The sequence below is a fragment of the Schistocerca cancellata genome, chromosome 3, assembly GCF_023864275.1.
Source record: "Schistocerca cancellata isolate TAMUIC-IGC-003103 chromosome 3, iqSchCanc2.1, whole genome shotgun sequence".
Lineage (NCBI taxonomy): Eukaryota > Metazoa > Arthropoda > Insecta > Orthoptera > Acrididae > Schistocerca > Schistocerca cancellata.
Window position 1 is genome coordinate 71,759,932 of NC_064628.1, and position 21,749 is coordinate 71,781,680.

The window sequence follows — 21,749 nt, forward strand, 5'->3', positions numbered from 1 at the left end:
AAACATGTAGCTATGGTATATACAAATTAAAAAACTCTCAAGATTACTACTTTACACCACAAAGAGAGATTTGGAATGACTGTTCGAATCATTTTACCGTTTTACAGTTTTCTCCAAACAAGTAATGGATTGGTACACCCTTTTCTTGCTTTCTATAATGTCCGCTAGTCAGCTGTAAACACCCTTGTCTCCTATTTTTCCAGTCTGGTCTCTCTTTCAGTAGCTTTCACTTAGTGACATTAGCCATAAGGCTCTTATTTTTCTACATCCTATCCCGAATGCTTTCTGTGCTTTTTCTGTACTTACTTTATGTTTCTTTATCCAATTTATTATTTTTAACGAAGCTTCATATTTGGTTTTTCCAGTTACCGTTATCAAACTGACTGGCTATAGGATAGCCGATAGTCTTCTTCGAATTCTAATTCAGATGCAACAGGTGTAGTTCATGCACGAGAATTCATCAAAGACTGCATTGTTTAAAATCTAAATCCTGGGAATGACTCCTAGTTGACTTTTCCACTTATTCCAAATGCTTTAAATACTTCTTCAGACTTTTGTTTATCCTGTTTTGGACTTTTCACTCAGTGAATGGCTTTTTTTTCTTTTAATTGAAATAAACTCCTTTTGTCAAATTTCTTGACTAGAAACTTCCTGGCAGATTAAAACTGTTTGCTGGACCGAGACTCAAACTTGGGACCTTTGCCTTTTGCGGACAAGTGCTCTGCCAGGAAGTTTTACATGAGTGCAAACTCCGCTGCAGAGTGAAAATTTCATTCTGGAAATTTCTGGACTAGTTTTGTTATTGCTTTCTTGCCTCATTTTCACATCAAGGTTTGAGGTTAGTTTTGTTGTTTTTGTGATTTCAGCTGACTCACTGGAATAATGAATATATCCTACTCCATTGCTTAAGTTGCTGTTGCTTAGTGCTATAAAATTCAAAGCAAACTGTCTGTTAACAAATACTGTGGCATCCTTCAAACAAATTATGGTAAAAAAAATAGATGTCATTCCTACTTTGTTAAGCCACATTACATGTCTGTATTAATTTTTTTGTAGGTGTCTGTCAGTAATGAGGTTTTCCAACACCTGGGGCAGCCACGCTTTATGTTATGTCCCACTCAGTACTGCGCAGCTAGAGCGACACCTAATGTGCAAAACTCAGAATATCTTAATACTCTTGGAGCAAAACTGGCACCTGAGATTGATATTATGTGGACAGGTTTGAATTTTAACATTATTTTCATTGTGATCAATGCACTTGTGAAAATGTATGCCCCATTGTTTGTTGCAAAGATAAAATAGTTTCTACTGGTTTTATAATTTTTAATGTTTCAGTTATGTGTGGTAGGCTGACGACAACTTTATAAGCTGTGTATATAATATTTACATGTTGATGGCAAATATACTACAGTATAGTATCAGTCAGTTTAGTGATTACTGTGTGTGTTCTGCAATTACTGTTTGTAGAAAAATTATGACCAAAACTCATTTAATCCATAATTTTCTGGAGGTTGCAATAGGATAATTCTGTTAATTCCAATTTTTTATGGATTTGAAAAATTGTAGCGTATGTATTTTACAATTGTTGAATAAAACTGTACTGAATTATGATGTGTAGGAATGGAATCCTCATGTTTCGGACAATTTTCAGAACTTCATGTTTTACATGTTGTATATTTGTTTATCTGACTGTTGTTTCCAATGTATTACATCTTTTATAGGCTCAGAGACACTTGATCTTAGTATATTATGACTGAAACATGGCCATTTTTTCCAAATTTCCATTTTTCAATTGTAACTTTATTAAAACAGTTTTACTCTCTGTTGCAGGTTCAAAAGTCATTTCACGTCTGCTTACAGTGGAATCAATTGAAGAAATAACGGATGTTCTTCGAAGGCCACCTGTTATTTGGGACAACTTGCACGCTAATGACTATGACCAGAAACGTGTTTTCTTAGGACCATATTCTGGTCGATCTCCTGACCTTATACCAAAGTTGCGTGGGGTTCTGACAAATCCTAATTGTGAATATGGTGCAAATTTTGTGGCAATACATACCTTGGCTCAGTGGAGTCGCTGCAATGTTGATGGAAAACGTGATTCATCCCTCAGTAAGTGTAAAAAAGCAGGTTAATTGACTTACGAGGTTTCTGTATTATGAAAAGGATAGTTGATACTCAACATATACCAGGGATGCTGAGTCGCTGATAGGGACAACAAAAAAACCCTCACACAATAAGCTTTCGGCCAACAAGGCCATTGTATGAAATAGGCCACACACACACACTGATCATGCTCACACACATGACCACAGTCTCTGGCAGCTGAAGCCAGACGATAAACAGCAGCATGTGATTGGAGAGGTAACTAGGTGGAGGTAAGGGAGAGGCTGGAGCTGGGAGGAGGAGGGTTAGCAGGATAAGGGATGGGGCAGGGTAAAGTGCTGCTGCGGGAGCGTTCAGGGACGAGGTGGAGAGAGGGTAGGGCAGCAAGGTACAGTTGAGAGGTTAGTTGGTGGGTAGGGAATAGAGGGGGAGGGTTAGTGGAAAAGGAGAGAAGTAAAAAGGGTGGGTGTGATGGTGTAATGAGGGCTGTGTAATGCTGGAATGGGAACAGGGAAGGGGCTGGGTGGGGGAGGACAATGACTAACGAATGATGAGGACAGGAGGGTTATGGGAATGTAGGATATATCAAAGGGAAAATTCCCACCTGCGCAATTCAGAAAAGCTGGTGTTTGAGGGAAGAATCCATGTGGCACATGCTGTGAAGCAGTCATTGAAATGAAGGATGTAATGTTTGGCAGTGTACTCAGCAACAGGGTGGTCCACTTGTTTCTTGGCCACAGTTTGTCGGTGGCCATTCATGCTGACAGACAGCTTGTTGGTAGTCATGCCTCCATAAAATGCAGCACAGTGGTTGCAACTTAGGTTGTAGATCACATGACCGGTTTCAGAGGTAGCCCTGCCTTTGATGGCTTAAGTGATGTCTGTGACCAGATTAAAGTAGGTGGTGGTGGGAGGATGTATGGGGCAGGTATTGCATTGAGGCCTATACAGGGATATGACCCACGAGGCAAGGGGTTGGGAGCAGGTTTCTGTAGGGATGGATGAGGATATTGTGCAGGTTTGGTGGGCGGCGAGTAGTGCTGTTTGGGGGGAGGTGGGATAGTGGGTAGGACATTTCTCACTTCAGGACATGACGAGAGACTGTTGAAACCTTGGTGGAGAATGTAATTCAGTTGCTCCAGTCCTGGATGGTACTACGTCACAATCGGAATGCGCCTCTGTGACTGGATAGTGGGACTTTGTTGAGGGGTGGTGGGTGATTGGAAAGATAAGCATATCTGCCAAGTTTTTCAGTTTTCCCAGATGATTTCCGGATTTTGGGGTAGTCTTCCGGTTTTTTGGATGAACATCATTTTTTTCCCCAACTTCTGGGCTGTTTCCCACCCATTGCATTCATATCGCATTTCAGTTTGACTTTCGATAATAGCCGCTATTCTGAGATGAGAGTGAAATTCGAAGTACAACTGACAATATTATCGACATTCCTTTCTCCCAGAATATCGCTGCGCTTTTTTCATTAACTCTTTGACTTTGAAACAGCTCCGGCAAAAGTTGATCAAAAATTCTATCGATAATCACATCTCACAGTTTATTGCTGCATTCTCTTTGTGCTTCAACTGCATGTTAGCGGGAAAGGTTTTTTTATGCTTGCTATTATGCAGTGTTTGTCGTATATTCTGGTATTCGTGCAATTGTGTGACGAATTTTTGTGTGATTTAGTGTTTTCATGATGAGTTCAACTAATAAACGATATCATCAGTCTTTCAGGGATGCATATTCTGCTGAATTTCCGTGTATTATGCGATCACGGACAGATGCAACATTCGCGTTCTGTTCCATGTGTTTGTGTGATATAAATGTTGCTTACGGAGGAAGAACGGAATTAATAAATCATATTAAATGTTGCTTACGGAGGAAGAACTGAATTAATAAATCATATTAAATCCGTTAAACACATCTCCAATGTGACAATGAAAGATAGCAGTAGGAAAATTGATTCATTTTGCAGATTGATGACTCTACTACTGTTGAGAGCGAGAACTTGACAGACGATACCAAATGGGATCGATTGATGAGCATTCGTGGAGCTGATGGTATTCCTAAGTACGATAGGTTATCCAGGCTAATACTTTCTGTTTTGACTCTACCACACAACAATGCAGAGTGTGAGCGTGTTCAGCTTGGTGAAGAATAATTTCAATCAGTTTAGGTAATCCATGTCGAATGAAACTCTGAGATCCATTTGTGTTTTGGAAACAAGAATCAACGGTCCATGTTACATGAATAGTTTTCCTTCAGAATTTCTGAAGAAAGCTACTCATCTTCATCTGTAAAGGCCTCAGTGAGACCCTCGGTGTATTTTGAGAGGGACTGCTCATCATTGCAGATGCGACGGTCACAGGTATGGAAGGGACTTCTTGGTACGGAATGGGTGGCTGCTGTTGAAATGGAGGTAATGCTAGCGGTTGGTGGGTTTGACATGGACAGAGGTACCGATGTAGCCATCTGTGAGGTGGTCAACATCAAGGAAGGCTTGATGGGTTGAGTAGGACCAGGTGGAGCGAATGGGGAGAGGGCGTAGAGGTTCTGGAGGAATGTGGATAGTGTGTCCTCACCCTTGATCCAGAGCGGAAATATGTCATCAGTTAATCTGAACCAGGTGAGGGGTTAAGGATTCTGGGTGTTTAGGAAGGATTCCTCGAAATGGCCCATGAATAGGTTGGCATAGGATGGTGTCATGTTGGGTGCCCACAGCTGTATCCCACATTTGTTTGTAGGTAATGCCTTTGAAGGAGAAGTAATTGTGGGTGAGGATATAGTTGGTTGTGGCAACTAAGAAGAAAGTTGTTGGTTTGGAATCCGTCGGCATTGGGAAAGATAGTGCTCAATAGTGGTAAGGCCGTGGGCATTAGGGATGTTAGTGTAAAGGGAGGTGGCATCAGTAGTGATGAGCAGGGCACCACATGGTAAAAGAACACAAACTGTGGAGAGCCAGTGGAGGAAATGGTTGATATATTTCATATAAGAGGCTAGGTTGCATGTAATAGGCTGAAGGTGTTGGTCTACAAGACCAGAGATTCTCTCACTGTGGGCACAGTAACCAGCCACAATGGGGTATCGTGGGTTGTTGGGTGTATGACTTTAAGAAGTATGTAGTAGGCAGGAGTGGTAGGTGTGAGGAGAGAGATGAACTCCGGGAGAGGTTCTGGGACCAACCGTGTCCTCCACTGACTCTCCACACTCCAGTCTCCAACTGAATCACATTCTTCGACAGGGTTTTGACTACCTCTCATAGTACCCTGAAATGAGAAATGGCCTACACACTACTACACCCCCCCCCATCCCCATCCCCCACACACACAAACAACACTATTCACCACGCACCGAACCTGCACAATATCCTCATCCATCCCTACAAAACCCCTGCTCCCAACCACTTACCTCGTGCGTCATATCGCTGTAATAGACCTAGATGCAATACCTGTCACATACATCCTCCCACCACCACCTACTCCAATCTGGTCACAAACATCACCTCTCCCATCAGAGGCAGGGCTTCCTGTGAAACTAGTCATGTGATCTACAAGTTAAGCTGCAAATACTGTGCTGTATTTTATGTGGGCATGACTACCAACAAGCTGTCTGTCCACATGAATGGCCACCAACGAACTGTGGCCAAAAAACAACTGGACCACACTATTGCTTAGCATGCCTCCAAATGTGTCATTCTTCATTTCAGTGATTACTTCACAGCCTGTGCCTTCTGTATCCGTCCCACCAACACCAGCTTTTCTGAATTACACAGGTGCGAGCTCTTCCTGCAATATATCCTACGTTCCCATAACCCTCCTGACCTCAACCTTTGTTAGTCATTGTCCTTACTTATCAGCCCCTTCCCTGCTCCTGTTCCAGCACTACACAGCACTCTTATTCCACCAACGCACCCAGTCTTTTTATTTCTCTCTTTTTCCACTAACCCCTTCTCTCTCCCATCCTCCATCTAACCTCTTGACTGCACCGAGCTGCCCTACTCTCTCTCCACCTCATCCCTGCATGCTCCTGCAGCAGCACTTTGCTTCCCCCATCTTTACCATGCTATCCCTCCCCCTCCTCACACCAGCCTCTTCCTGACACCTACCTGGTTGCCTATGCCATCAGGTGCTGCTGTCTGTAATCTTGCTTCAGCTGCCTCTGGCTTTGGTCATTTGTGTGTGTGTGTGTGAGTGTGTGTGTGTGTGTGTGTGTGTGTGTGTGTGTGTGTGTGTGTGTTTTGTCTATTTGTGACAAAGGCCTTGTTGGCCGAAAACATTGTGTGACAGTCTTTTTGTTGTGCCTATTTACGACCCAGCATCTCCGCAATATGGTGGGTAGGAGCTACCCTTTTCATAATATAGTTACCTTCCATGTTGGATTTTCCATTGTTTAAAATGTTTCTTGAAGCAAATATTTTCATGGAGATGAGATGGGTGTTAAGATTTTTATATTCCTTCGTAAAACTAATTGCTTGGAAGTGTCCTATAGACCAGTGTGGTTTTGAACACCAACTGGTTGGAAGAATTCCCTATTTGTAACAGAAGTGCAAACTATTTGTTGGTGTCGTAATAAATGTCCCAGCTGTACTATCTACAGATAACTGTTTACATTAGTGTCTATTTCTGCAAATTTATCAACTATGTGAAGTAATAATTTATTTCAGATGATTCTGTGAGTGCAGACATCAAATTGGAAACTGAAACTGAGGATGGAGGTGTGGGAGAGGATGTTCCATCTAATCTGAGTCCCAATACATATCACCCACGACGGGCACTGCGCAATGCCATTTCAGAATGGTTACATGAATTCCACCGCCCACGACCAGCATGGGGCCCTATTGCAAAACCACAAGTTGTTGCTCCTGTGACTATTCCTGTGCCTATAGTGCCATCTGTCAATACCTGTATGAGTCTAACAACAACAACAACTAGTTGCTCAGCTGGCTGTGGACCCACATTACCTACTGTAAATGCAAACCAACTTCAAGCACTAGCTGATGTGTGCAGCACGGTAAGCATATGGTGGGAAAACCTAAAATCATACATCTGTAGACATACTCAAAAATGTGCATGTACACTTGTGACTTTGGTGTGCTTACTCTGGTTGAAAAGATCTGCAACAGATCAATGAGGGGAGGGGATAGGGGGTGATAAAGCAAAATGTATAACAGCAGTAGAAGTAAACATGAACTTATGGCTGCAGTTGGGTTTGGGGGACTTTTTACTCAGTTCTGAACAGATTTTCAAGAATCTGGCAATTTTTATTTCCCTATCCCCTGAATTTCTTTTGTTTTGTTGTTTCTTAATTTAATCCACTCAGTTTAAATACTCTGTGTTGCTCTATTACATGAGAGAGAGAGAGAATTTGCTACTAGTGTTTCAATGGCTGTATGATTCCACATGGTGTCTTCTGTGAAGATTATTTCCTGTAAATCTTCTGTAGTTCAATTAACTTAATTTTCTAACGACTGTCTTCATAGAATTTCAAGCATCCATTTTATCTTCACTAATAATACAACAGCTATCATTAAGACTAGACAGAAAACTATACTTTGCTTAGTGTTTGTCATCTAGCACAACATCATTGCTACATTTGCTGTCACACAAACATACAAAAAAGCTTATTCCTTGGAAAGACTAGGCCCAAATGGCAGAAATATTCCCTTACAACTGGAAAATGAAACAATATTCACATGTTCATCAAATACTTTGCCAAGATCATTCTGCCATCAGGATTCAGCAGTAGATCAGACTTACTCAAGGCTGATAAAACTTCAGAAGGCATACTGATTAAAGAGAAATTGTTACAAGAAACAAATAATATTACGAGACTCAAAATTGTGACTTTGTAAAGCAGATGTTTTCTTCCATATGTAACTAAAACAATATCCACTGGAAGTCACTCTAAAGTTACATAAATTAAGAAATAAGAATGGAAAATCACTAGAAAATATTGCTCCTTATGAGAGATGGAAATGAAGAGTCTCAAAACCCAGAGGAATGTGTTTCCCATGATTTGTGTCATTACTGAATCACAAACAGGTACTGCTATAGTCTATTATCAAGGAGCTCAATAGTGTACTTTCTTTATTCACTGTGTCATGAAATATCTCACATGAAAATTTCCATGCAGTTGATTCAGTCCACAGACATTTATCCAATTAAAATACTTCAAAGCAGGTTCAATGTCTTAAAAGTTCTTCCAGCATTTGTTAAAAAAAAAAAAAAAAAAAGTAGTCATTCATGACCATGCTTTCTCAAACATCAATTTGCATTGACTTCTGTTGCCGCTCACCTATCTTGGCTGCCATTGTACATTAGTAAATGAACGCTGAATTTATTTTTAATGATCCCAACACAAAATAAATACACCTGTAATAAAACAGGGCCAAAAATACACCTGCACAAATGGGTTCTAAGAACAAGCAAACTGATGGTTTTTGAATAACAATCTGGCCACACCTCAAACTTTGGGAAAGTATGGAGAATGAGGAGTAGCTCAGTTTCTGGTAATTGCTTCATGCTTCTAGCCCTTTTTTGTTGTCAAGATGTGAGTAAATACTATAAAATTCATAGAATGAAGAAGCAGGCAGTACAAATAAAGCTTTTGTTCAATATTGACCACTATAGTAGAATAGGTTTAGGTGTTCAGTTAACTGGGAAGTTCTTATAATTTAATTCCACTTCTCTTAGAGGTGTTTTTAAAAACTAATGTTGATTATGTTTATTTCAAATGACTTGCTTTCTTGTAAACTTTCTTAACTTCGGAAATAGTGGAAGAAAGGAACTGAACATATATTGGAAGTTTATTAAAAAGTTTTAAGCTTGTTACTTCATGTGAGTTTGCAGTCTTTGTCAGTCTGTGTCTTAGCATTTTAAAGTCCAGTTTGCATTTTGTCTTGTGAAGGTGTATGTTCTGTCTGGTGTTGAAGTTATTTAAGTTGCTTTTGACATAAAGCTGTACTGTACAAACATATCAGTTTACAACAGTCGACATCTTGAGCTTTATAAAGAAGGGTCAGCAGTGTTGCTTAGGATTCATTTTGCTCATTAATATGGCACAGCAGAAGTTTCTGTGGCAGACTGCCCTCCATCTTCCTCCTCCTATTATTGTGCTTACCCTCTGACTGTTGTGTATCATCATCTTTTTATAGTCCAATCTTCTCAGTTTGATAAATTTATAGTTTACAATTCCAAAACTATGGTGGAGGACTAAAATTTATTTCTGTCTTGTTGCGTTGTGACTTTCAGGTGTTATTCTGCATATACTAGACACTCAGGAGCTGCTTTTTAATCACTTCAAAAATTCCATTTTTTTTCTTTATTTTATGATGTATCCCCATGTTGTATAATAATATATTTTGCAGCTTTGGTTGGAGCAGATTTCAATGTTTCTTTACTGTTTTTCTTCTCAGTAAGATAAGTGTATGAGATACTTAGCAAAATACATTGAATCAAATGCATGTAAGGAATATGCTTTTGTAATTGAGAACCTTTTTTTAAGGTGCCAAATACCAATGAAAGTATGATGCAGCCACTTCCTGGAGCAGTGATGAACTCTCTTGTATCGGAAACAAAAGTTGTGGTTGGTGATTCGGCTGAGCCAATGGAGTGTAATCCTCCTCCTCCTCCACCACCACCACCGCCTCCTGCTCCGTCATCTGGAGATCCTTCTTTATCTGCTGAGACTAATGAGACTCTCAGTGAGAGGTATTGCAAACATTTGCCTGGACCTAAATATTTTATTTTATTTTTATTCATTTATTGATTTATGTAAACTGGCAAGATTAGGGCCATCAGGTCCTCTCTTGCATCTAACCAGGCATTCTACATATTTATGTGGCACACATTATGATAAGTATATTGTATGAGTTACATCTAACGCGGAATACAAGATTTAAAGATTACTGTAGTGCAGAAATAAAACACAGTTTTCATTCATTCATGAGAAATACAACAATAAAACAAGTTATAGGAAATAGATTTAAATTGTGAGTGCTAGCAATAATGGACATGGAGCAAGGGGTGGAAGAGGAGAGGCAAGAGGAATGTGGTAAAACACATTTCATGAAGATAGAGAAAAAATGATGTGACTGAGAAATGAAAAGACAAAGAAGCATAACTGGACCAAATGAGAGCATTTGCTTTACTCTTTAACTGAGGGGAAAAATTGGCCACATACTGTAATTGTTACAGGAATGTAAAAGTACTTCACAACTTAGAAGCAAAAGGTCACTGAAATGTGTGCACAGTGCAGGGTTCCTTGTTCCAGATGCAGACAGCAGCAGCAAAGAAGTTCATAAATTTTTTTATTTTATTGATAGACACAGCTAGAACACTAGTTAACTGAGATTATTTAGATTTATCTAGATTTATTTAGATTGTTAGATGACCAGCACTTAATCTGTGAAGTAGGGTAGTGGGGATGAATGCACACTGTGGAGCCAATGAAGTTGACATAACGTATGAGAGTCCAGTAACTTATCTGATCACTACCAACCTAATTGGGCATACTATACTCTACCATGGTCAAACAGAGAGACATCGCATTGCTCTCTTTTTATCACGTAGCTTTCAAACCACTTCAGTGTGCTCTCTGAAAACACAAGCATTTATAGTTGGTTCTGACTATTCATGCCTTGTTGAATAACATTACAATGTGGAGATTCAGTAGGTTTACATTTCACATACTGTGGAAATATGTTCTGAAAATTTTTGATGTCAAAGCGGCATGTGGACATCTTCCTGTATGTAGCAACAGTACTTTCTGTCCACTGAGATGTTCATACAGAGCTGCACTCAAGGGCACGTATCTGACCCCTGTGACCCTCCTGAAAGAATATGCTTCCAAGACTACTTTTCCTTCCCACAAACAACAATTTTCTCTCTTTTTATCACGTAGCTTTCAAACCACTTCAGTGTGCTCTCTGAAAACTTACACTGCTGTATTCTTCGGCGTGGTGTGTTAAAACGGTATCAAATGTTTTGCTGAATTCTAGTAGTGTCAGTATTGTGATCGCACAGTTGTCGATGGAATATTATAGGTCGTCTGCATCTTAACTTAGGCTGTGTTTGTACTGTGTGTTTACAAAAAGTTGAATTTCCATAAATATTCACTAATTTGGTCGTGTATGATATATTCTAGCACTTTGGATATAACGGGGTCAGTGCTGATTGGTCTGAATCACAAGACGATTGTGTGTTTTCACACTTACGCAAAGGCCAGATTATGCTTCTCACGCAGGAGGATCATACAAACGTACTGTCATTTGACCATCTCACAGAGTCATCCTATGGATGACACAGTAATAAGCTTGCCTGGCATAGAGAGACAACTGAAAGTGTTGAAAACAAATAAGTCTTCAGGTCCAGATAGAATCCCAGTTGAGATTTACAAGGGGGTACACTATGTCATTGGTCCCTTACTTAATTTGAATTTATCGCAAATCTCTTGACCAGCGCAAAGTGCCAAGCGACTGGGAAAAAGCACAGGTGACTCCTTTATGTAAGAAGGATAAAAGAACAGATTCGAAAAATTGCAGACCAGCATCTTCAACATCGGTTTGCTGCAGAATTCTAGAGTATATTCTGAGTTCGAGTGTAATTAATTTCCTAGAGACACAAAAGCTCGTGTCCACAGGTCAGCACAGCTAAGCATTACTCATATGAAACCCAGTTTGCACTTTTCTCACATGATATGGATGAAGGCCAACAGGCAGATTCCATATTTCTAGATTTCCAAAAAGCATTTGACACATTACTCCGCTAAAGACTGTTAACGAAAGGACGTGCATACAAAATAGGCTCTCAGATATGTGACTGGCTTGAAGACTTCTTACGTAATAGAACCCAGTGTATTGTCCTCGATAGCAAGTGTCAATTGGAGATAGGGGTAACATCTGGAGGGCCCCAGGGAACTGTGATAGGATTTTGTTATTTTCTATATACATTAGAGTCCCGTTAATTTGAACTAATTGGGACTGGATCTTGTTAGGATTACCAATTTGTTCGGATTAGCTGGAATTACGGTGACGAGTTTCTAGTCTGAAGTAAACCAAGCAGATAAGTAGGTACACCATGGTAACAAATGGGAACAAGTGTGGGAACAATGGCTCACTCTAACTCCCTGCCCTTGTTGTTGTGCATTGTTGAGACCTTTACAGTGCCTGAGGTCAGTGCACTGCCAGTTGGTTCGCAAAGCGATTGGTTATGTTAGTTACCGATCGCTGGCACATGTAACAGTTTTATTGTATTCGTTCAGGTGTAGTGGTGTACGTATTTTCGTCATGAGTAAACGGAAACATGTAACATTAAGTCTCAAAGAAAAATTGAATGCTTTGAAGAGGATAGACAATGGTAAGAATGTACCTAAACTGGCAAAGGAACTGGGTGTTGGTAAAGCAACCATTTGTGATTGGAAGAAGAAAAGAGTGAAGCTTGGACAATCCTGTGCAATGTCTTCGGGAAAAACACTGGAAATTCGGCAGACTGAAACAGTCCCAGTACGATAAGTAGATGAAGCTCTTTTCCTTTGGTTTATGCAGGAAAGAGAAAGGGGAGCTCCTTTGAGTGGATCCCTGGTTCAGGAGAAGGCTGTTTACCTGAACAAGTTAATGAATGGTGATGAGTCTTATAGTGCGAGTACAGGTTAGTTGGACAGATTGGAAAAACGTCATGGAATCCATTATCTATCAATTACTGGAGAGAAGCTTTCTTCTGATGGTGATGCAGTGAGGGAACATTTGAGGGAGTTTGAAAAACTGATAATAGAGGGAAAGTATTCTCCCCAACAAATTTATAACGCTGACGAAACTGGCATTAATTTCAGGGCATTGCCAACAAAAAAACCTGGCATCAAAAGCAGAAGACCATGCTCCTGGTTTTAAAATGTGCAAAGATTGTGTGACTCTGTTAGCGTGCAGCAAAACTGCTGGTAATCACAAGCTGCCTTTAATGCTGATCCATAAAAACTACAACATGAAATCCATGCCCATATATTATCGCAACCAGAAAAAAGTATGGATGGATGGTAAGCTGTTCAAAGAATGGTTTCATGGCCAGTTTTTTACCTCTGTTCAACGGTTTTCTAAGGGAAATCATTTGTCTCCCCGTGCAATCCTTTTGATTGATAACGCGCCATCTGACCCCAGCACTGAGGAATATGTGATGGAGAAACAGTGGTGAAGATTTTGCCACCAAATGTTACACCACCCCTACAGCCGATGGACCAGGGTGTACTGCAAACATTAAAACTGATTAACAGAAAACAATTTTTAAGAATGCTGCTCCAAGATGATAGCAGACAAAATAAAAAAGACCAATGTGGAGATGTTGTTTATTGGGCCACTGAGACGTGGCAGAATATTTCAGAAAATACTCTGAGAAAATCGTGGAGAAAACTGTAGACACCTCTTGAATTTCAGGACAAATGAAGAGGAAAATGTACTACAAATGATACAGACAATCCCTGGATGTGAAGAAGCTAGTGAAGGAGACGTAGATGAGTGGATGCCAGCAGATGGGGCATGTGTGGAGAACCTTACTGACGCTGAATTTGTTGCTGCTGTGACTGAAGACCAGGAAGAAGTGGACTGCTGTGATGGAAGTGACAATGAGCCTGAGAGCTGGTGCCACACAGTGACGCAGCAGAAGCCCTTGACTCCACACTACGCTATTCGGAGCAACAACCCACTGCTACACCTGCTGATTTGATGTTTATGAGACGATGGAGTAACTGTGCATCATATAACAGACTGTCTTCATTACGCCAAAAAACAATGACTGAGTTTTTGTAGTCTAAAAAGTAGGAGTAAAATGTCTACTGTATTTTAGTAAGTTGGGTAGCTTTCTTTCATTGTTATGCATTGTTTAAACCCAATGTTTTCTTGCCAAATTTTCTAATACATGTTTACTGTACTGAGTAAATTAAAATAGTGTGTATGTACAGCAGTTTACTGCACAGTTTTCCATACTTAGACTAATGTTTTTCATGTTTGGATTAACCAAATGTTCGGATTACCGGGGTTCAGATTAACAGGACTCTGTTGAGCAGCGCCTGTAGGTTGATACAAGATGACATAGACAAAATTTCAAGTTGCAGTGATGAATGGCAGCTGGCTCTTAATGTAGCAGAATGTAAGTTACTGCAGATAAGTAGGAAAAACAAACCTGTAATGTTTGGATACAGCATTAGTTGTGTCCTGCCTTACACAATCAAGTTAATAGTTGGGCATAACATCGCAAAGCAATATGAAATGGAATGAGCATGTGAGGATTGTTGTGGTAGGGAAGGCAAATGGTTGACTTTGGTTTATTGGGAGAATATTAGGAAAGTGTGGTTCATCTGTAGAGGAGACCACATATGGGACACTAGTGTGACCTATTCTTGAGTACTGTTTGAGTGTTTGTGATTTGCATCAGGTCAGATTGAAAGAAGACATTGAAACAATTCAGAGACGAGCTGTTCGATTTGTTACCAGTAGGTTTGATCAGCATGTAAGTGTTATAGATACACTTCGGGAGCTGAAGCATGAATCCCTGGAGGGAAGAAGACATTCAATTCAAAGAACACTACTGAGAACATCTAGGGAATTGGCATTTGAAGCTGACTGCAGAATGAGCCTACTACCACCAACATACATTGCGAGTAGGGACCATGAAGATAAGGTATGACAAATCAGGGCACATACGGAGGCACATAAACAGTCATTTTCCCTCGCTCTATTTGTAAGTGGAATGGGAAAGGAAACGACTAGTTGTGGTAAAGGGTACCCTCTGCCGTGCACTGTATGCTGTCTTGTGGAGTATGTATGTAGATGTATAGTAGGTCATGTTCCTTTAGTGAAAATGGCTGTTCTGATACCTTTGATGCCTGTTGCTTCAGAAGAGATTATCATTACTGCTTTTTTTTGTTGTGTTTATTGCAATGTGTTTGAGGTGGAAAGTGTTGTGATAAGTTCCATAATCTGGGGATTCTTGTAGCTGATAGTTCTTTGTAGCGAGAGGATTGGCCATTGCTGAGAAATTATTCAGCTCATTAGCTGAGATCTAAAAGAAACAGTTTCAGATTTTGCCATTTTGACCCCCCAAGCTACAGAGATTCTGCCACACAACAGCAGATGTCATGTTGCTGTACAGAAAGGAACAAAGCGTGGCTGATTCTGACATTGTTTTGCAGTTTTCTTCTAGGCATTCAAATTTCAGATTTGCATTGAAACATCTGCAAGCAACATCCTTGTAGTTCATTATTTGATGTAAGTCAGTAGTACACCAAGTAGTGTCTGGAGAAAACACACACAAAAGTTAATAAATTGTGCAAGCTTTCAGAGCCAGTGGCACATTCTGGCAGAAAGATTGAAGGGGCAGGAAGAAATATGAAAGAAAAGGAATGGTGAGGTTCAGGAAACAGGGGAGTTACCAGGTGGGATGAGAAGGAAAGACAGTAAAATTGAAGTGCCAAACAAAATTGAATTTCAAAAGATAACTTGTTCAGGGAATTTAGTTTATTACTGAGATATGTAAACAAAAGAAACATGTATTTTTTATCATAATGCCTGTTCTGTGGCTTTATCATTTACTGTTGGGAGATTGTCTGAATTTCTCTTGTATAGGAAAAGGTGGCACTAGAAGTTGTAGAATTTTGGAATATGTATTGTGTTCAAGTATAATGACTTTTCTGGAGACTAGAAATCTACTCTGTAGCAATCAGCATGGGTTTTGAAAAAGACGATCGTGTGAAACCCAGCTCGCGCAATTTGTCCACGAGACTCGGAGGACCACAGACATGGATTCCAAGTTGATGCCGTGTTCTTGACTTCTGCAAGGCATTTTATACAGTTCCCCACAATCGTTTAATGAACCAAGTAAGAGCATATGGACTATCAGACCAATTGTGTGATTGGATTGAAGAGTTCCTAGATAACAGAACGCAACATGTCATTCTCAATGGAGAGAAGTCTTCTGAAGTAAGAGTGATTTCAGGTGTGCCGCAGGGGAGTGTCATAGGACCGTTGCTATTCACAATATGTATAAATGACCTTGTGGGTAACATTGGAAGTTCACTGAGGCTTTTTGTAGATGATGCTGTAGTATATCGAGAGATTGTAACAACGGAAAATTGTACTGAAATGCAGGAGGATCTGCAACGAATTGGCGCATAGTGCAGGGAATAGCAGTTGAATCTTAATATAGACAAGTTTAATGTGCTGTGAATGCATACAAAGAAAGATCCTTTATCATTTAGTTACAATACAGCAGGTCAGCAACTGGAAGCAGTTAATTCCATAAATTATCTGGGAGTAGGCATTAGGAGTGATTTAAAATGGAATGACCATATAAAATTAAACATCAGTGAATCAGATACCAGACTGAGCTTCATTGGAAGAATCCTAAGTAAATGCAGTCCAAAAACGACTGAAGTAGGTTACAGTACACTTGTTCACCCACTGCTTGAATACTGCTCACCAGTGTGGGATCTGTACCAGATAGGGTTGATAGAAGAGATAGAGAAGATCCAATGCAGAGTAGCGCTCTTCGTTACAGGATCATTTAGTAATCGTGAAAGCGTTACAAAGATGATAGATAAACTCCAGTGGAAGACTCTGCAAGAGAGATGCTCAGTAGCTTGGTCCGGGCTTTTGTTGAAGTTTCGAGAACATACCTTCACCAAGCACTCGAGCAGTATATTGCTCCCTCCTACGTATATCTCTCGAAGAGACAATGCGGATGAAATCGGAGAGATTAGAGCCCGCACAGAGGCATACCGACAAACTTTCTTTCCACGAACAATACGAGACCGGAATAGAAGAGAGAATCGATAGAGATAATAAAGGTACCCAACGCCACACACCGTCAGGTGGCTTGTGGAGTATGGATGTAAATGTAGATGTAGATGTAAAAGCTATTATGCAAATGATATTAAATCAGTCAACAGAAATAAAAGTAGATGCGAACAAAGGATTTTCACACATGAGCAAAAGATTTGGTCAGATAGACAAAAGGTTATCTAACTTTAATGATAAATTGCTTGATTTTGATTCTCACCACAATGGAAGGACTAGAACAAACAACACACAAAATCTTGTGTCATGCTTTGTCACCATTTTCTCAAGGCACTGCATTTGTCATGTGGTGAGCATAATGTAAACTCAATAAGTTTACAGTTCTATTTACATGTGTACATGTAATACTTATGGAAAATATTGAACTTTGAAAATTAATAAATCATGTGAAGTAACCCTGTACTTATTATGCAGAAGTAGTTGTCCGTTAAATGATTCCGCCATATCATAGAAAATGCAAAACTCGTATGACAGGATCCTTTTAACCAGCCCGTTAATGATGTTTCAAATTTGGCACAACACATTTTTGGAGCCCAAATCATTCTGGTCTATTTTATTTTCAAAATAACACTCATAAGCTTCTTTAATTAGAGGAAGATTTTCCCTCTACACTTTTAAAATGAATTTGCCACAAACATAACAAAAAATTTTATTTTTTACACATTTGTAAGACATGTTGCTCCTTCTATAATGCAACTCTTAAGGAAGCACACTATTAGCTGACAGTGCATTAGCCATTTCACAGCTGAAGCACTTTTACTGTATTAGCTTATTTCATTAAATAAAGCTTCCACTCCTCTAGCAACTAAGCAGGACACTTTCCATTTGTAACAGATCTTCTTCCAAGTCGATTGTTGGAGCAAACCTTGGCCTGGGCAAAATAGCCAGTATTGTGAGGAAAAGTTTATTGCTGTCATTCCTGAAGTCATGGATCACAATCACCTAAAGCAAATATGTCACCTGTTGACCCATTTAAATAAAATTATATTATTTTAATCAGTGCCTTTAGCATCCTACGCTAATCAAAATGAAAACATTTACTTTAATTTTACAAAAATACTTTAATATTACATATTAACACTTATCAACTTTAATTATGTCATACATGAGTTAGTATACAATTAGGTAATTTATATTGCGATTGAAAGCAGTGTGTACTACAAGAGGAGAAGCAGTATTATTATAAGATTATTGTTGTGACTGACAATTTGCAAATTTTTACAACACAACTTTTACTGATGTAAGTTCACAAGGTTGATGATATAACATACCAATGAAAGGTAACAATAACAAAAATAAGCCTCCTAATTGAGGCAAACAAAAGTTCACTTTTATTTGGTAAACAAAAGTTCACTTTTATTTTCCACAAAGGTTCATGGTAACACACTCACACACTAGTAACAGTCCATTTCCAAGACAAAGACGTAATCTTCGATGGTTGCAGTACATGAGGTCCGCATCCGGCGTGAACTGAACTTCAGGCCTGGTTCTAGCCCCTAAATAGCTTCTCCAGCCAATCAGGTTGCAACGTAGTGATACTTCCTGCAGGCTGTGGCTCGAGCTCTCCCTGCAAGAAGTAGTGCTCGGAATGTCTGTTTACATTATCTTGTGTGTAAATAGTTGATGTTTACCGTGGTGCTTTTGGGTACGCCTTTGGGCATAGACAACCTTGTCCTGTGTGGTGTTATATGGGTTGCCGGCCCTCAGGGGCTACCTTGGCTCCGTTATAACAGTTATGTTTAGTATTGTTAAGAAAACAGTGAGAAAGTATATTGAAAGGTCAGACAGTGAGAGTAGTTACTTCATTTGTGTATAATATTTTATATCTAATAATACCCGAGACACCTTGGGTTTTTGTGGCTGTGGACCATGTTGGCCCACTGCCTTGTGCAGGGGAGAATGGCAGGCATTCCCAGTGCATGCATGTATGTGGTATACATAGTGACACAAATTATTACAGGATTTCATACACCAATACTGACAGTAGATATTATTGAATACGATGTAGACATGCTGATAATACATATTATAGAATTTTACAGTTATTAAGAAAGGTTTACATGCCCAACATGTTCAATTTCAAAAAATATCTTTAGGATCTTCAGAATACAGTTGGTCATTTGGGGGGAATAAATATTTGGCAATATGATGATTTGAGAGCATATTTTAAGGAAGTTTCACAGATAATCACAATGATTTTTTTAAATATAAATATGGCAGACTGTTTTAGAACATTAAAGCTGATTGGATAATCATAGTATGAAGAATGCTAATGCTAACTGGCAGTGAATGGGCCGCCGTGTGGTTCTAGGCGCTGCAGTCTGGAACCGTGAGACCGCTATGGTAGCAGGTTTGAATCCTGCCTCGGGCATGGATGTGTGTGATGTCCTTAGGGTTAGGTTTAAATAGTTCTAAGTTCTAGGGGACTGGTGACCTCAGAAGTTAAGTCCCATAGTGCTCAGAGCCATTTGAACCATTTGAACAAATTTTCCTCAAGGAGCCAGGGAAAAAGAGGCTCCTTGAGGAAAATTTATTTTTTTTACATATTTCAACTAATCAGAATTACAAACTTTTATTGATGTAATCTTACATCCATATGTGTAAACAGTTAAGATTACACCTATTCTAAACTTAGTCATTTATTAATTGTCTACTTTAAATAATACAAGGAGAAATATAATAAACAAAAAGAAATTGTTTACAATAATTTTTGTCATCACTACCTTTTGTGTTTACTTAGCCTGTCATCTGTAGTATCATTACTTCCAATCATCATAGTCGTCATCATCCTAACAGGACAGCTGTGAAAATTACATCTTTGTTGTCACAAATATTTGGCTGTTTCTTCTGAATGTGTTGCTATTTCCGAGGTTGTGGTTATGGTGGGACTTGAGATCACAGCTTCCCCTCACCCCCCACCCCTCCCACCCCCATCCCTTCCTGAACACATCCTTTCTATATCAACATGAAAATGTCACGTCTCTTGTCTTGTTTCCAAACAATTCAGCCACCCACTGCTCTCTCATTAGCTGTGTAGAACGAATGGCTGACACCCCGTGTCATTCACATCGTACCTCACTGTGAGTATCGACAACATTGTTGCACAAAACACATAAGTTCGCCTCTGGCTCCAATCTAGACTTTCAGCATCTCCTGCAGAAATGTATGCTATTGTTGAACATTCATCCAATTTTGAAGTCATTTTGATTCTGAGTTCAAATGGATTCAGGCAAACTTCAGTTTAAGTGTGGTAGAGGTCCCTAGAAAGCCAAAGTACTTAGTGTATATTCCGAAGGTTGACTGCATGGTAAAATTTGCTGCCTGTTTAACATTCCACTGCTTGTCCTCATCATAGTTCTCAGCCAAGTTGGTGTTACTGTTTCTCCTCCAATGTTCGATGGTATTGCGCTTGAGCAACAGTGAATCGTGGACACTGGTATCCACTAGAGTGTAGGCCATAAGTAACAATAGCAACTAATAGCTAAATAAAACATCGCAATCTCGATTCAGTCAGAGGCTCAAACTTTCGCTCATCCTGTAATCTAGTGACATTTGTTGCTGTAATCTCCACAGTGCGTCATGGTATTGTCTCCACAACGCAACATTCCATTGTAATTTACGCTTGTGGTAACAGTTGCAGTGAGTTTAATGTGATTTATTTCATTTGTTGTATATTTAATTTTGGATTAATTTTCTTTCATCATAATGTTCTAAAGGTGATTAAAAGCTGGTAACAGTGATTAAAAGCTGGTAAGCTTTTTCTCTGGTATCCTAATATGCGAACTGGGACTGAATTTCTTATTTGCAATCCACTTGGTGAATTGTTAGAGTTTCTCATAACCAAATAAAATATTGAGTTGGGTTCAGAATCAAGTAATGGTTTTCGAAGTACAAGATTTTCACCTTTGAATGTTACTTTTACTTAAAAATCAGTGTAAATGTATGTTTACAGCATCCATAAATGTATTAAAGCTTTTGTTACACACCTGTTCCAATACATTAAAAGTTTCTAAGGTGATAAAATTTCATGTTCTTTCCTCCTGTTCCTCACAAAATTGTCAAGTTTTAAGCAGAGCATTAAATTGTTATAGTGGCTGGTTCATAGTTTCTCGCTTATCCCTTGCACTAGTGCTGCGAGTCCCAAATGTCACATTCAGGAGGACAGTGGTTCAAACCCGCATCCAGCCATCCTGATTTAGGTTATCCATGATTTCCCAAATACAAGACCACTCCCATATTAATCTATTAAACAATGTAAGAATGTTGACCTTAGTGGCAATATTTTAATCTGCAAATATGAGATGACCCCGTATCTTTTGAGTGATAAATCTCATCTTATAATTGGATAACTACAATAACTGATGTGGTTTTGGTACAAAAGGAATTTGTTATATTTTTAACTTGCTGAATGGTAATATGATTAGATTTGAATAGTGTTCTAAAATGGTTAATGAATTAGTTTAGAAGCTTGTACGAAGATGGTTAGCTTAATTGTAACAGCCTCCAGAAACTGTACCTGTCAGCTCGGTCTTGCCACCTGAGTCCCTATATGTTCCACTAGGCAGCAGTGATTCCTCTTCCAACACCAATACCCTGCTGTCCTTATCCTTCCCCGCCCTGCTCCTGATTGTTGCTCCCTGTTCAACACTTTTTTGTTGCAGTCTGACCTGGGTAGTGGTCATGTGTGTGTGAAGTGTCCTTGCTTGTGTGGGTGTGTGTGTTCCTCTTAACCGAAGAAGGCTTGAAAGTAATGGCCTTTTCATCATTCTTGTCTGCAACTCAGCATGTCATCTTTATGGAGAATAACAAT

The 21,749-nt window shown here is 39.4% G+C and overlaps 1 protein-coding gene across 2 annotated transcripts in view; it reads left to right on the forward strand.

Annotated features, from left to right (window-relative positions):
* The window catches only part of LOC126177004 (protein O-GlcNAcase), a 173,178-nt gene that overhangs the window by 80,196 nt on the left and 71,233 nt on the right, over positions 1-21,749 (forward strand). For both annotated transcript variants that reach the window (XM_049924219.1, XM_049924220.1), the window contains exons 5-8: positions 1,057-1,219; positions 1,831-2,112; positions 6,764-7,110; positions 9,604-9,809. In XM_049924219.1, coding sequence (XP_049780176.1) covers positions 1,057-1,219; positions 1,831-2,112; positions 6,764-7,110; positions 9,604-9,809 — 998 coding nt within the window. The remainder of the gene's footprint in view (positions 1-1,056; positions 1,220-1,830; positions 2,113-6,763; positions 7,111-9,603; positions 9,810-21,749) is intronic.